Raw genomic sequence first — 13581 nt, forward strand, 5'->3', positions numbered from 1 at the left:
GTGTGAAAGATCAGGTGCGGCCCATTATCTGCAGTAATGTGGTGTGAATAGGTGTTGTCGCAGAAGTCATAATCTGGGGGCGTGTCGTGTTTTAAGCAAAGCCCCCCCCTGACTATGTGACCACGCCCACTCAGCTGTTTCCTTCAACGGAGCTGCTGGGAGGACTTTTTCCCTCTTCAGCCAAAGTCTCAAATTACTTTTTCTGAACTTATTTTTTCGACGCAACAAGTGCTGGAAACATGTCCCTCTCTGATCAGCAGTGGTGTCCCTCGAGCTTGCAGGTAACGGTGCTCCAAGCAAGAGGACTGAGGATAAAGGGGAAAAGCGGCACCAACGATGCGTACGCGGTCATGCAAGTGGGCAAAGAGAAGTTTCAGACCTCGGTGGTGGAGAAGAGTGTGGCTCCGGTGTGGAAGGAGGAGGCCACCTTCGACCTGCCGCCGATGCTTCATCAAGGAGCAGGAGGAGGTGGAGGAGGAGGCACGCTGCACGTTCAAGTCCTGCACCGGGCCCTGGTGGGTCCAGATAAAATGCTGGGTCAGGCTGTCATTAACCTGCTCCATCTCAGTGAGGACAAAACCCGCAAAAAGACAGAGTAAGTGCATACAGCTGATACTGAACTAATCAAATAATCAGCTAATTGTATTCAAAGCTTAACCACACAAATAACATCAACCATAATGTAAAGGAGGGTTCATTGAGCTGGTCACCTGAGGTCAAACAGATTCAGAAGAAATCGTCGTGCTCTGGTGTCCTTCAGCAGTAAAACTCATCTGCTGCTGGAACTGAAGACAGTTATAAAGATACAGTGATGGTTTAAAACGGTCAAATTGACCTTTGCATAACAACCATGTTTTTATTCAGTCCTGTCAGAATACAACACCTGTGCATATTCAATAGTCAACTTTCAATACAGCTAATTGCCTATAGCCTGCTTTACCTTTTTAGCAGCACAGCTTCACAATCAGTTCAATCCCTATCATGATAATTCAGGTTCTCTCAATGCTGAAATGATTATGGGAAAATTGGATTGTCACCATGGTAATGGTTTCTTTATCTGTCCTTGGAAAAAAAACCTTTGGAAGTGAATTTACCGCTGTGATATTTGCATTTTACGCATCACTCCCACACATGCAGCCATGCCTCACTACACAGACCCTTGTTGTTGGCTTTGATTTATGATCGTTGCCCTCTTGCTCCAGTGCAGCTTAAGGGATTTGTTCCCTCGGTGGCGTTCAAGGATGCCAATCAGCATTACTTACTCAGGCAAAAGACCTGAGTCAAAGGATTCACCCTTTTATTGACTGAACTGTCAACAACAGAGAGATTTCCCAAAGAAGACCCAGACTTCATGTGTTTTTAAGTACAGATGCTATGAAAACGTCAACCATTGAATTTGTAGCCTGTTCTCCCTGCTCCCACCCGGAATAGTTTGGTAACTTGACAGAGGTCTGTATTAAATCCTTTACTGTACCAAAAAACTGACACCCTGAGTTTGCGTGAGTAACGGATGATCAGGTTTTCCAGGCCTCATGAGCTCAGTATTAACAATTATTCCTGCTCCTTTAAGCAGAAAGTATGTTCCACATTTGTTCCAAGAAAAGATTATTGGATATTCTTGTTCAAATTTGAAATTCAAGACGCATTGTTTTGTATTGCTAAGCTGTTTCTGAGTACTTCATTCTGCTGACATGTGACTGGTATTATCGCAAAGCACACTGCATAACAGCATGTTTTTCTGCAGACACAAAACACAACAAACGCACGGTTCCTTCTTCTACCTTCTGATGGGTTGTTTGTTAGTAATTGGGTGTGTTTGCTTAGTTTGATGTCTTGCACCACTGCAGGAAGTGTAATTTAGTCCATACCAAAGCTATCTCTTATCTTAAAGTTCACAGTGCAGCCCATGTTTGCTATGAAAAAGGTGCTACTTTTTTATAGTAATGCAGACTTTTTATAAAACACAGCCATTAACAATAGGGGCAGTTTTTGGTATGATTGTTGGAGGGAAATGTTATTAAAATGTAGATTTTAAGAGCATGAAATTAATGTGATTTGTAATGCATTCAATGACAATAAACTTCCTCGACTACTGTTCAGATAGTGTCCAGCTCCCAGCATGCTCAGTTGAACTTCCCCAGTTGTGTGCTGAAAGTTTTTTCGTGCATGTTTTTGGTTTTCTTGTTTCTGTCACGGATATGCTGTGTTTGGCAACAAGTCGTAAAAAAATTGAATTTCCCTTGAGTACTGCTGCAGAACGTTGCACATGGCCACCTGCTTGGAGTTTAATGAGGATTTTAAAAATGTAAATTTCTTTTTTTTTTTTTTTGTAAAATCAGTCCGCATGCTTTCGCTGGTTTCTTGTTGCTATCATGTGGACGCCAGTGAGCACCTGAATGCACCCTGCCTCTAAATCCAGCTTTAGCCTCACATTCCTGACTGTTTTTATCAACCAAAAACAAACAGAGATGGCAACAGCTACAGTGGAGCAAGGTCAGTTTTTCCAAGCGAGACCAGTATGCCAACACTGACCCTAAAAAGACAAACATGTTCCACAGGCTGCCTGTACAAGAGCTCTTCTGTTTAAAGGTGCATGGTGTGGGCTGAATTCAGCCAAGCAATTATCCACCCATGTTTCCTTTTTTGAACATAATATATGTTTTTAAAGGCACTAAAAGGCTACTACTCAGCAGGCTTAAGACAGCACAGGTGCAGGTCTTAACACTTCAGAATTTGTTTGTTCACAGTTTGATTTGTTTTATAACCCATATGATCTAGATTAATCATGACAAAACATTCTCATCCAAAAGGTCCATTAATAGCTTTTGCAGAATGTTTAGCTAGATCACAATATCTTCTGCATCAAACTGACTGTTCCCCCCTTTAATAAAAGTCGTAAGTTGAAATTTAATTTAATTTTTTTTTTACATTTAACCATTTAAAACTGTCTTGATTCATTAATTAGAATTAATCATTTAAAGCTCCTGGTTTTATGTCAGATGAAGAGATAGCTGGACAGGCCTGAAGTCCCTCCATTTACGTTTTCCAAAAAGATTATCAGTAAGTTGTACATTTGACTGTTTTAAGAGAGCAGCAGGTTTCTTTGTGACTGTACTATAAAAACAAGATCAGCAAAAAGACAGATGAGGGGCTAAAATGTACAAAATGACTCTCAGGAGATTTAAATTGCTAAACATCACATATTGAAATAAGCTAGTTCAAAAATATGTACTAAAACCTTTTTTTACTGGCATTTAGAGTTGTCATAGAGATGTAATTAGTTAGCCCTAACAAGCTTTGTTGCATTTGTTGCTATGCTGCATCCACAATACAAGGACCTTGAAACTGCAGCAGCTAAATGAAATTCAGTCATTACTAATTCGTCTCGCTTTTTTTCCTCTGACAGTGACAGAAGCATTTGTTTAATTAAAAAAACTATAAGCAGCTAAATCATTCTGACATACTGTACATGAGGCTAAAGTGACTGGTTGGACAAATCTAACCAGTGGTTGAACCTTTTGTCATTCTGTTTCACACACCTTCATTTTGTCTTCTATGAAGCACTGACTGGTACAATAAGCCCTGCACAGCGTTGGTCCTTGAACATTATCACTGCTGAGCTGTTTCGACTCTTCTTCCACTCACACAGCTGTGCTCTGTGATAAGAAAGGCTCGAGCCACTCAAGGCATTGTCTTATCTGTGGTTGAGGATTCACCAGGAAGTGTGTGTGTGTGTGTGTGTGTGTGTGTGTGTGTGTGTGTGTGTGTGTGTGTGTGTGTGTGTGTGTGTGTGTGTGTGTGTGTGTGTGTGTGTGTGTGTGTGTGTGTGTGTGTGTGTGTGTGTGTGTGTGTGTGTGTGTGTGTGTGTGTGTGTGTGTGTGTGTGTGTGTGTGTGTGTGTGTGTGTGTGTGTGTGTGTGTGTGTGTGTGTGTGTGTGTGTGTGTGTGTGTGTGTGTGTGTGTGTGTGTGTGTGTGTGTGTGTGTGTGTGTGTGTAATACATTTACAAAATGTTGAGTCATGAATTATCCTCCAGTGGTTCTGTGTGAAGCAGAGCAGCACTTAAAACAAAAACACTAAGTGTTGGATTACAGAGTTTAATCATAAAGACTTTGTTTAGTGAGAGCTGTGTTTAATTCCTCCTCCTGCAAACTGCTTACTGCCCCATCAGCTAACTGCCAAACACTTTTGCAACTTCCGTCTCTGGAAGCTGAACTAGCGTTCTTCTCCTTTTTCTTTGTTTGTGTGGGGTGTTTTTAGTGACAGTTGATGCAGACTGTAGTATAGAACTGAACTAGTTTACATAGCTCATATATTCAGACCTGCTGCAGTGCTCGTGAAGCAAATCTATAACGCGAAGATTATAGTGTACTATAGACTTTACTAGAATATAGCTTACTGTTCATTACTTTTCTTAACTAATACATATTTATGTTTTTAGTGATTTACTTGTGGAATTTAATGATTATTTGACTAACATATTTTACCAATGAATTAATGTATTTTGCTACAACACTGTGAAGTCCAAAGCAAATTTCCCACTGTGACAATCAAGTTAATCTTAATACAATACTTATGCATTATGTTGAGCTGTGTACTATTCTATTGTAAAACATCTTGAACGCCTTACTTGGTTTTAAATAATAAATATTTATCCCAATCATTCCTTTTTAAAAATAAAAATAGCAAAAACGCAGAGTGCTTCATATAAAACTACAGTAAAGCATCAATAAAGCTGAAGAATCTGTTGTATTTTCAAATTGTTTGGGTTGATGAGAACAGTTAAAAGTGAAACGGAGATGAAGCTCTTTTTTGACATGAAACTGGAATATCATTTGATGTTATTTCTTAACATTGCAGAAGCTGTAAGCTTTGAAATTCAACTGGAGCTAAACGGACAACATGTTCTCAAAGTTGCAAAACTCAATATGAACAAGCGATAGAAGAATCACACTAATATTTACACTGAATAACACTTAACCTTTGTTCAACTGCTTCCCTGCCTTCTAGTCTTTTAGCCCGTTTGTTTGCCTTAAAGTTCTCCCTTCCTGGTCTATTCTCTGCTCTCCTCGTCATACTTTATTAGCCTCCACAGGCAGCTGTTTATAGTTTTGGCAACTTGTTGGAGAACATATAAGATCATTTAAAGAATTAGAGCAAAAATATTTTACTGAAGAGCTCGGAGCAGAAACCGAGATATTGAAGTAACATTGTTGGACATTAACGTCATTTTAAATGAATGCTGATGAAGCTCTTGATTGTTAAGTAGTCAACTGTTGGAAAAAGAGTATCACAGGAGATGGATAAAATGTTATTTTATATACTTTGTTCCACATAAAAAATATGACTGTGGGTGAGAGTTGGAAAATATAGTAACAGAGACACTAGTAGTTTTTATTTTAGAGATAAATATTCTCATCGTCTACACCGGCGTGGGCTCTTGAAGGACATTATCAGGCTCGGCATGAAGAAGTCTCTGTTGAATATTTCTAATGTTAAGGTCTGAAATTTGCAATTCACATCCTCTTACTCATCAGCTGTAGGAAGCAGGGGAGCTGTGACAGCAGTCTCACCAGTTTCATAAATTCCAGGAAAAGGCCTTTCCCTCTTTGAATTGCTCATGCCACACATGTGAAGAATTCCTGGGGGAGGTGGAGGAGGGGGAATGTCAGCAGCTTATCTTATCCACCAGCACCACTGAAGGAGGGCAATGTACATGGTTTAGTCTGTATTTCATAGCCATATCTTAGAAAGTAGCGTTGTGGAAAAGACTTAATATTATGGTCAGTGAAACACATTAAAAACATAAACAAAACATATGTAGGCAACCGCATTACAGCATAGTGCTTCTACAGATCTCTATTGAATGGCAGTAGTCATAAGTTCTTGTTTTAAATCGCAAGAACTGTTCTTAATACACACACACACACACACACACACACACACACACACACACACACACACACACACACACACACACACACACACACACACAGAAATGCACCCACAGCCCCTTCCTCATTTCCTCATTTCCCCAGGAATCCAGATTTCAGTGTGAGTTGTTTGTTCAGTGGTGAGCTGGCCTCAGATTTTTGCCTGATGGGCACTTTTTGATGCTGACTGATCATTTTCCTTTGTTCTGAAAAAAAGGATTCTTCTTTTTCTGAGATTCCTTTGCTAGTATTGGACTGTGACACAGGTGGCAGAAGCTGTGCAGAGATGACAAAAGCTGGTCTCGGTGGACGCCCCCTCGAGTGTTTTTAGCCTTTTTCTTGACCCTACAAAAACACATCCAATCAGCATTTTTATTTTTCAAGATAATTTTTTGGACTTTGTGTGCCTTTTATGAAGGACAGTTGATAGAGGTGAAAAGAGGGATGAAAGGTGGGGGGATGATATACTGTACATAGTAAAGGGTAGGATTCAAGCTCCAGGCTGCCGCTTCACAGGCTACAGTATATCCACTGTGACACAGGATATGCAATTGAAGCGCTGAGCTATACTGGCAACCAATCTTTTTCTTTTTTTTTTTTGTCTTTAATATAAATCATTCTGTCTCCACTAATCACATCTACCTTTAAGTTATAGTATCAGTTGTCACAACCTTTATAAACATATAAATCCCCCATGCATAATTCCCCATAGACTTAAAGAAGAAATATTTCTTTAAAGTAAAAAGGCAGCGAGCCAATCAGAGTCCTTGGGATAGCCAATCAGATTTTAGGGGTCCCGTGACTCCCTAATCCCCCTTTTTTTAAACGCCTCGGTTTGGCACCTACTGTACCTCCATTGAATTTAATGAGGAAAATACCAGATTTGTTCTCTTTGGACCTAATCAGTTTCAGGATTTTGGCGTCAGAGACTTTTTTTGGAAGCAAACTTTCATCTTTTGGAGGTTAAGCTGTTTGCTGGTTTTCTGTGGTTAATGGGACTGTGCAACATACATACAAATACAAGCATGACATGCCTGTCATGTTGAAATATATGGCACAATTCTTATCCTGAGGTCATACTTCATATTAGAAATTGATCACGGAAGTCTTAATGGTAAAAAAGGAAAAACAAAAATTAGACAGTATCAGTATTCATACTTTAGAGGCAGCCACAGACGAGACTGCATTATTGTTGAAGAAAAAAAAAACTTTCCTTCTCGGTCAGTTTGCTGGATGCGCTTGGAGCCTCACAGTTTCCAAAAACATTCAACTTGTTGCTGCGTGAAACTCCCATTTGTTACAGGATGGCTCATAGTTTCCACACAGAACTGACCAAACTTGAAGAAAATAAAAAGTCTTAGCATGTGGTTCTTCAAGTCCTTACAACCATTCTGTAGATGATGTGTGCAAACTGTAATTTGTATGGGAGTGAAGCTCCTCGCTATTTTTGGATGACATCTTGCTTTGCTGTGTGGATCATGGGATTTAAAAACGTTAGTAAAATGAACATTATTGCCCAATTGACTTTAAGAGTAAGCACTGGCCATCCAGTAAGGATGAACAATAAACAATGCTTTAATAGTTTCTTCTAAAAGATTTGCTTTTGTATGAATGTTTTCACATTTAAGCAGGAAAGTGTTATGTAACATGCCTTTCAAAATTCTGAAACCATGCCTATCTTATACAGATGGTTCAAGTTGCTGGACAAGACGGGCAAGCCAGACAAAGACAGGGGAGAGGTTCTGGTGGACATCCAGTTCCTGAGGAATAACATGACCGCCAGCATGTTTGACCTTTCCGCTGCCGGCAAATCCAGATCCCGCCTTGGAAAGTTCAAGGACAAAGTCCGAGGCAAGAAAAAGGAGTCGGATGCAGCGTCTAACGTGGTGCCGTCATTCACTCAGGTTCTGACGGACAGCGAGGAGGAAGGACGCGGGGAGGAGGAGGTGGCATCTGTTGGCAAGGACGAGAAAAAGAAGAAACTGAGGACGAAGTCTTTGTTTCATCCAAAGTCGAACCTGAAGAAGAACATGTCTCAGTCCATGTCCGTTCTGCCTGTGAAGAACTCATCACTGAGCAGCAGCCAGTCGTCTGGTCTCAATGCTGAGTCCTTTGAAGGTCAGGAACATCTGTCCTTTTCACTCACTGTTATGACTGTGATCAAAACCTTTCCGCAGTGTTCAAGATTTAGATTTTTATTTTGCATCGTCTTTAAATCACAAACTCTTACACAGACATCTCTGCATGAATTTCAGTTATGTGACTAAAAGGTTCAATGATATAGTCAATTTGAAAAAAAATGCTGAAAAAAACCCTACACCAATCTAATGCATAATAGCTGCAATCCCACTTTTTCTTTTGTTTAATTAAATGCATTTTTATTTATTTGTCCGTGCAGGTAAAAAGAAGTTCAAGTTCATGATACACAAACGCTCGGGCAGCTCAGACAGCAAAGACACCTCCTCTGCTCACCAAAAGCATGCCCCTGCAGAACAGAGTAACTTATGCATCAATGGCAGCCATATTTATCGTGAAGAGCCTCTGCCCCGAACCTCTCGCATCGGATCAAACTACAGCCTTGCCAGCTCAGGGCATGGATCCATGGAGGATGTACCAGATAGCTCCCCTCCATCTGTGGATTCTCTGAGGGCTGTGAGGCAGTATTCGCCCTGGACAGAGGAGGAGGAAGAGGAAGAGGCCACTGCAGAGGGAAATACAAATGAAGAAGAGGGGGAACTTAGGAAGAAGGAAGAAGAAACGATAAAGGAGAAGATTAGGATAAAAGAAGAGGAAGAGAGGCTTGAAAAGTTGGATGAGGAGAAGAGGAGACGAGAGGAAGAAGAAAAAAGGACTGAATATGAGGAAATGAAAAGAGAAGAAGAAGAGAGGATAAGGAGGGAGGAGGAGAGGTTTAGAAGAGAGGAAGAAGAGCTTTTGAGGCTGGCTGAAGAGAAGAGGAGACGAGAGGAAGAGACAAAAAGGATTGATGAGGAGAAAGTTAAGGAGGAAGAGGAGAGGGTACGTAGAGAGGAAGAAATGCGGCAGAGACGACAACAAGAGGAAAGGATTAAGAGAGAAGAAGAAGAAGAAGAAGAGCGTGAAAGATTAGCAGAGGAGATGAGACTATATGAAGAAGAAAGAAGGAAAATTGAGGAAAGAAAGAAAAGAGAGGAAGAGGAAAGAATAAGGCTGGAGAATGAAATGGCAGAGGAAGAGGAGAGGGCTCGAAGACGAGAAGAAGAGCGTAAATTGGAAATGAAGAGACTGGAGGAAGAAGAGAGAAGATTTGAAGAAGAAAAAGTCAGAAAAGAGGAGAGGATAAGAATAGAGGAGGAAAGGGTCCAAGAAGAGAGGAGAAGAGAGAAAGAGGAGATGATAAGACAAGAAGAAGAGGAAAAGAGAAAGCTAGAGGAACAGGAAATAAGGCAACGGGAGAAGGAAATGATTGATAAAGAGGAGAAGTTGAGGAAGGAAAAGGAAGAATATGAAAGACTGGTGAATGAAAAGGTGAAACTGGAGGAGGAAGAAAGGAAAAGATTTGAACTACAAGAGAAAATGAGAATGGAGGAAGAAGAAAGGACGAAGCTGGAAAAAGAGCACAAGAAGTTGGAGGAACAGAGAAAACTAGAACAGCAAGAAAGGAATAGAATTGAAGAAGAAGAAAAAAGGCAAAGAGAGGACGAGGAGAGGCTTAGGATGGAGGAGGTGAGGAGGAAAGAGGAAGAGGAGACGGCCAGGAAGGAAAAAGAAGAATATGAGAGATTAGTGGAAGAAAAAAAGAGACAAGAGAATAGAAGAATTGAGGAAGAGGAGAAAGCAAGAAAGGAAGAGCAGGAAAAAGAGAGAATGAAGGAAGAGGAGAGGGCAAGGATGGAAAAAGAAGAAATGGAGAGATTAGAAGAGGAGAAGATGAGAATCAAGGCAGAAGAGAAAATGCAGGAAGAGGAGAGGATAAGGAAGAAGGAACAAGCTGAAAAGGAGGAAAAAGAAGAGGAGGCCAGGAGGTTGGAGAAAGAGATCTTAGCACAAGATGCAGAAGAACAGAAGGCGAACAAACCAAAAAACAAAGCTGCAGGCAGAAGAGTAGAATTTGACATCCCTGCGGAAGTCTCTTCTTCTAATCCATTTGATGAAACGCATTCCTGCAATCCATTTGAGGAGAGTCCAAGCTCACCGGCTGAACCAAACAGGTGAGATAAAACTGTTAACTTTTATCCTGCAGTTGTTGAGACATTTCAGTCCCAACCACAAATATGAACAAGATGAAGATCAGGATTACAATTGTGGTACTTAACTGTAACCATTCATGTTGAAAATGTGACAATCTTTACAGTAGACTGGTAATCTTTAAGAACGATCTTTTCAGTAGACTGGTAGTCTACTGAAAAGATTAGGTAGGAATGATGTTGAAGTCTCTGAGGTACTGTCAGGAAAAAGTGATGCACATTGCACTATATTTATTTAAGTAACCATTTTATATCAGTATCACTATCAGAACAAACAAAGAAGGTTGTGACTCTCAATGTGATGTTTGACACAGATCTAATCAGTCATTAACATGCACAAAGTTTTATCAGACTTTTTTTTTTTTTCCTTTTTTCCCCAGTCAGTTTACAATAAGGAACAGTTCCCGTTCGCACTTGACTTTTAAACGAAACCTGAAGCTGACACCGTCATCAACATTTCATTACACTGTGCCTGTACTTTAGTTTGTGTTAGAGTGAGTACAAGTGTGCAGGTACATACATGTGTGTTAGTAAGGAGACATTTAGTTTGCCAGTTGAGTTTGGGGGCTTATTGCACAGTCGTAGCTCATTATATCAAGTGTCATAATAATGGAAGTGAAAATGACTTGAAACAATTATTAGTTTTTTTTGAGTGACAGTGAAGGTGGACGGTGTTTCATGGAGCTCTCTGATCAGATTTTCAGGATACAATAAAAGTGTTTCCTTGTCATCTCAGTCTCACTAAACTAAACGCTGCCTTTTCTTTGTTCTATTTTCATTCAACACACATTGCTTTGTATCTGACTGTACTTTCTCACAAAATAGGGATTTTCTTTTCTTATGAAGCTCTCTTCAACAAATCCTTAAATCAATGTCAGCATCATGTTGTGTGCGTCTCATTTCCAGGTGCCAGTCTTCCACTTCCACAAATGACAAGGATCTTGTTGGTTCCCACCAGGAGAAACGAGCGGCTCCTCAGCCTCCAGGAAGGCCTCAATCTGACAGACAAACTCAGAAGGAGCAGGACAGACATCTGGTCCAAATAAACAAGCAAAGTAAAGACAAAGACGCCAAATCCACCAGCCTTATACCTAAGCGCTCTGAGAAAAAAATTGCCCCTGTGAGAAGCTCTGCAACACGTACAAATAACTCTCTGAGCTCAACACAAACTGGTGCCACCAAGGGAACAACAGATAAGACTGGTAAACGTCTTGCACCACTTCGACCTGGTTCTGTGGAATCTGAACTGAAACAGGCTCAGTCTTGCGATGGCAACAATTCACAGAAAAAAACAGTTAAGAGCTTAAATCCATTTGAGGATGATGAAGATGAAAATGAGCTCCCAAGCCAAAATGATACAACAGTGACGGGTAATTCTGGTTCAGTACAATGGCCTCCACCTGTCGCAAAAGAGGCTGATGGAAACGCCACCTCTCAAATGAAAATCAAATCCTCGAAGATAATCCGCGCTCCACAACTTCCTGCTACAAAAGCATCAAGCACTTTAATTGACCAGAGCACAGGAGTCCTGGTTACAGAGGATACAGGCAGTGAAGCACGGGATACCAGTGATGCCCATAACTCAAACTCAGGGACCAAAAGTGTTGTTTATGTAAAGGAGAGTGCACTGCAGGAACCCCAGCATGAACAAACTGCTGTCGCTGAGTCGGTTGGGAAGAAGGAGGCGCCTCCTGCAGCTCGACGCAGGTGAGACAGTTTTGTTCCTCAACAGAATCTGAATGTTAGCCATCTGAAACGTCATGTTTTATAGATCACATATTGCTAGCTTCTTACATAATCAGACTCATTCCATGAAACATTTCTAAAGTAGAAGTTTTCTATTATTTATACGTTATCTTTTATCATTTAAATTTGTAAATCTTTGAGCTTGCAGGGGTTATACAAACTAGAGTATTCTGTTTGACTTGTGATTTCTAACCATATTGCAGGCTTCTACCCGTGAAACCCCTAAATGCTTTGGAACAGCAGTCTTCATCAGAAGAAGACAAAAAAGCTACAGTAATGATTTATGAAGTTCAAGAGAAAACAAAGGTATATCTTATTTTTGATCATAAAATGATGTGCAGATTTAATGGTTCTTGCTGTTTTTAGCATAAATAAACCAAAACATGTGTTTATCTGATACATTCATTAGCACCAATATTTGAGTCTGAACCTAACACACTCTCCCTGTTTCATGTATGCTTCCAGGTAAATGACACTGCACCTAAAGGGCCGTACTCACAACTGACTCAACAGGAACTCATCTCAATGGTGCTAAAACAGCAAAACCAGCTCTCTGAGAGAGACCAAAAGATATCTGAGCTGGAGCAGTACATTGATAACTTGCTTGTGCGTGTCATGGAAGAAGCACCAACTGTTCTCATGTCCATGAACTCTCTGAAGAAAGCAGTGTAGCATTCACAGCTGACATTTTGGTTCCAGTGATCCTTATCAGTTATCATATGCTAACTGGAGTTTAGGTTTGCGAAACATGAACAGTTTGCATCCAACATCAAGGTAATATGAATCTTTTATTAAAAAAAAACCACAATCAAAGATGTTGAATATTCTCAATTCAATTTCTTAGACATTTTCTCCACTTCATTATGTGCCAGTGTACATTTAAAAAAAAACATGTTAGGTGGGTTTATAACTATTAAACTGTTGCTGACATGATGTGGCATTACTTCCTGCATTGAATGGTAAAACAACAAATATTTTTCTATAGACAAGCTTCTTGCCTCCTGGACATTCATCCAATATGAATAGGGCCTTATTTTACTGTACTTTGCTCTCATTATGTTGATTATGTTTCATGCTTTTGTATTGAATGTCAACGTTTACATGATTCTGGTAACCCCTAAAAGCACTTTATTTAGCTACATTGTTAATGAATTGTTGTTCTTTACTTGAGTGATGTTAAAAAACTGTTAAAGCAAATATGTTCGTGTTTCTGAAATAAAGACTAATCAAGCATTTGTCCATGCATTTTCATTTGGATTTTTTAAAAGAGGACAAGACATGTTTAAAAATAAAAGCTCTCTGAAATATGGAACATAAACTATGTTCTAGTTTAATTAAAAATAAATTATATTATCACAGACTCATTTTGGTTCAAACTGGTAGTTTAGCACCTCATAACGTCAGCCAGAAGACAATCTGCAATAGAAATAAGCCTTGAATATAAATTGTATTCCACATTTCAGATAGCTCTTTTTTTTAAACTAGATATCATAAAACATATATGTTTTGCTATTTCGTCTTTTTAAGCAAACATCTACTTCTAAAACGATAGACAAGCATGCGGAGAAATTTATATTGAAACTTCTGTACAGCACTTTGGTCAACCTTGGCTGTTATAAATGTGCTACATAAATAAAGTTCAGTCGGGCGTTTCTGAAGTGGACGCTGTCTCGACCAC

General features: G+C 39.8%; 1 protein-coding gene across 1 annotated transcript; it reads left to right on the forward strand.

Annotated features, from left to right (window-relative positions):
- The first annotated feature begins 53 nt into the window (after nt 1–53).
- On the forward strand, nt 54–12861 carry rab11fip1b (RAB11 family interacting protein 1 (class I) b). Its single transcript, XM_079363865.1, has 6 exons — nt 54–595; nt 7619–8049; nt 8330–10121; nt 11064–11864; nt 12107–12209; nt 12369–12861. The coding sequence occupies exons 1-6, from the start codon at nt 240–242 to the stop codon at nt 12573–12575; spliced, it is 3690 nt and encodes a 1229-aa protein (XP_079219991.1). The 5' UTR covers nt 54–239; the 3' UTR covers nt 12576–12861.
- Nucleotides 12862–13581: the final 720 nt, after the last annotated feature.

The sequence above is a fragment of the Symphodus melops genome (assembly GCF_947650265.1).
Source record: "Symphodus melops genome assembly, chromosome: 16".
Lineage (NCBI taxonomy): Eukaryota > Metazoa > Chordata > Actinopteri > Labriformes > Labridae > Symphodus > Symphodus melops.

Coding starts and splice junctions, on each gene's coding strand:
- rab11fip1b (XM_079363865.1), top strand. CDS start 240: ATGTCCCTCTCTGATCAGCAGTGGTGTCCCTCGAGCTTGCAGGTAACG. Junction 8,050..8,329: donor CAATGCTGAGTCCTTTGAAG/GTCAGGAACATC, acceptor TTGTCCGTGCAG/GTAAAAAGAAGTTCAAGTTC. Junction 12,210..12,368: donor AAGTTCAAGAGAAAACAAAG/GTATATCTTATT, acceptor GTATGCTTCCAG/GTAAATGACACTGCACCTAA.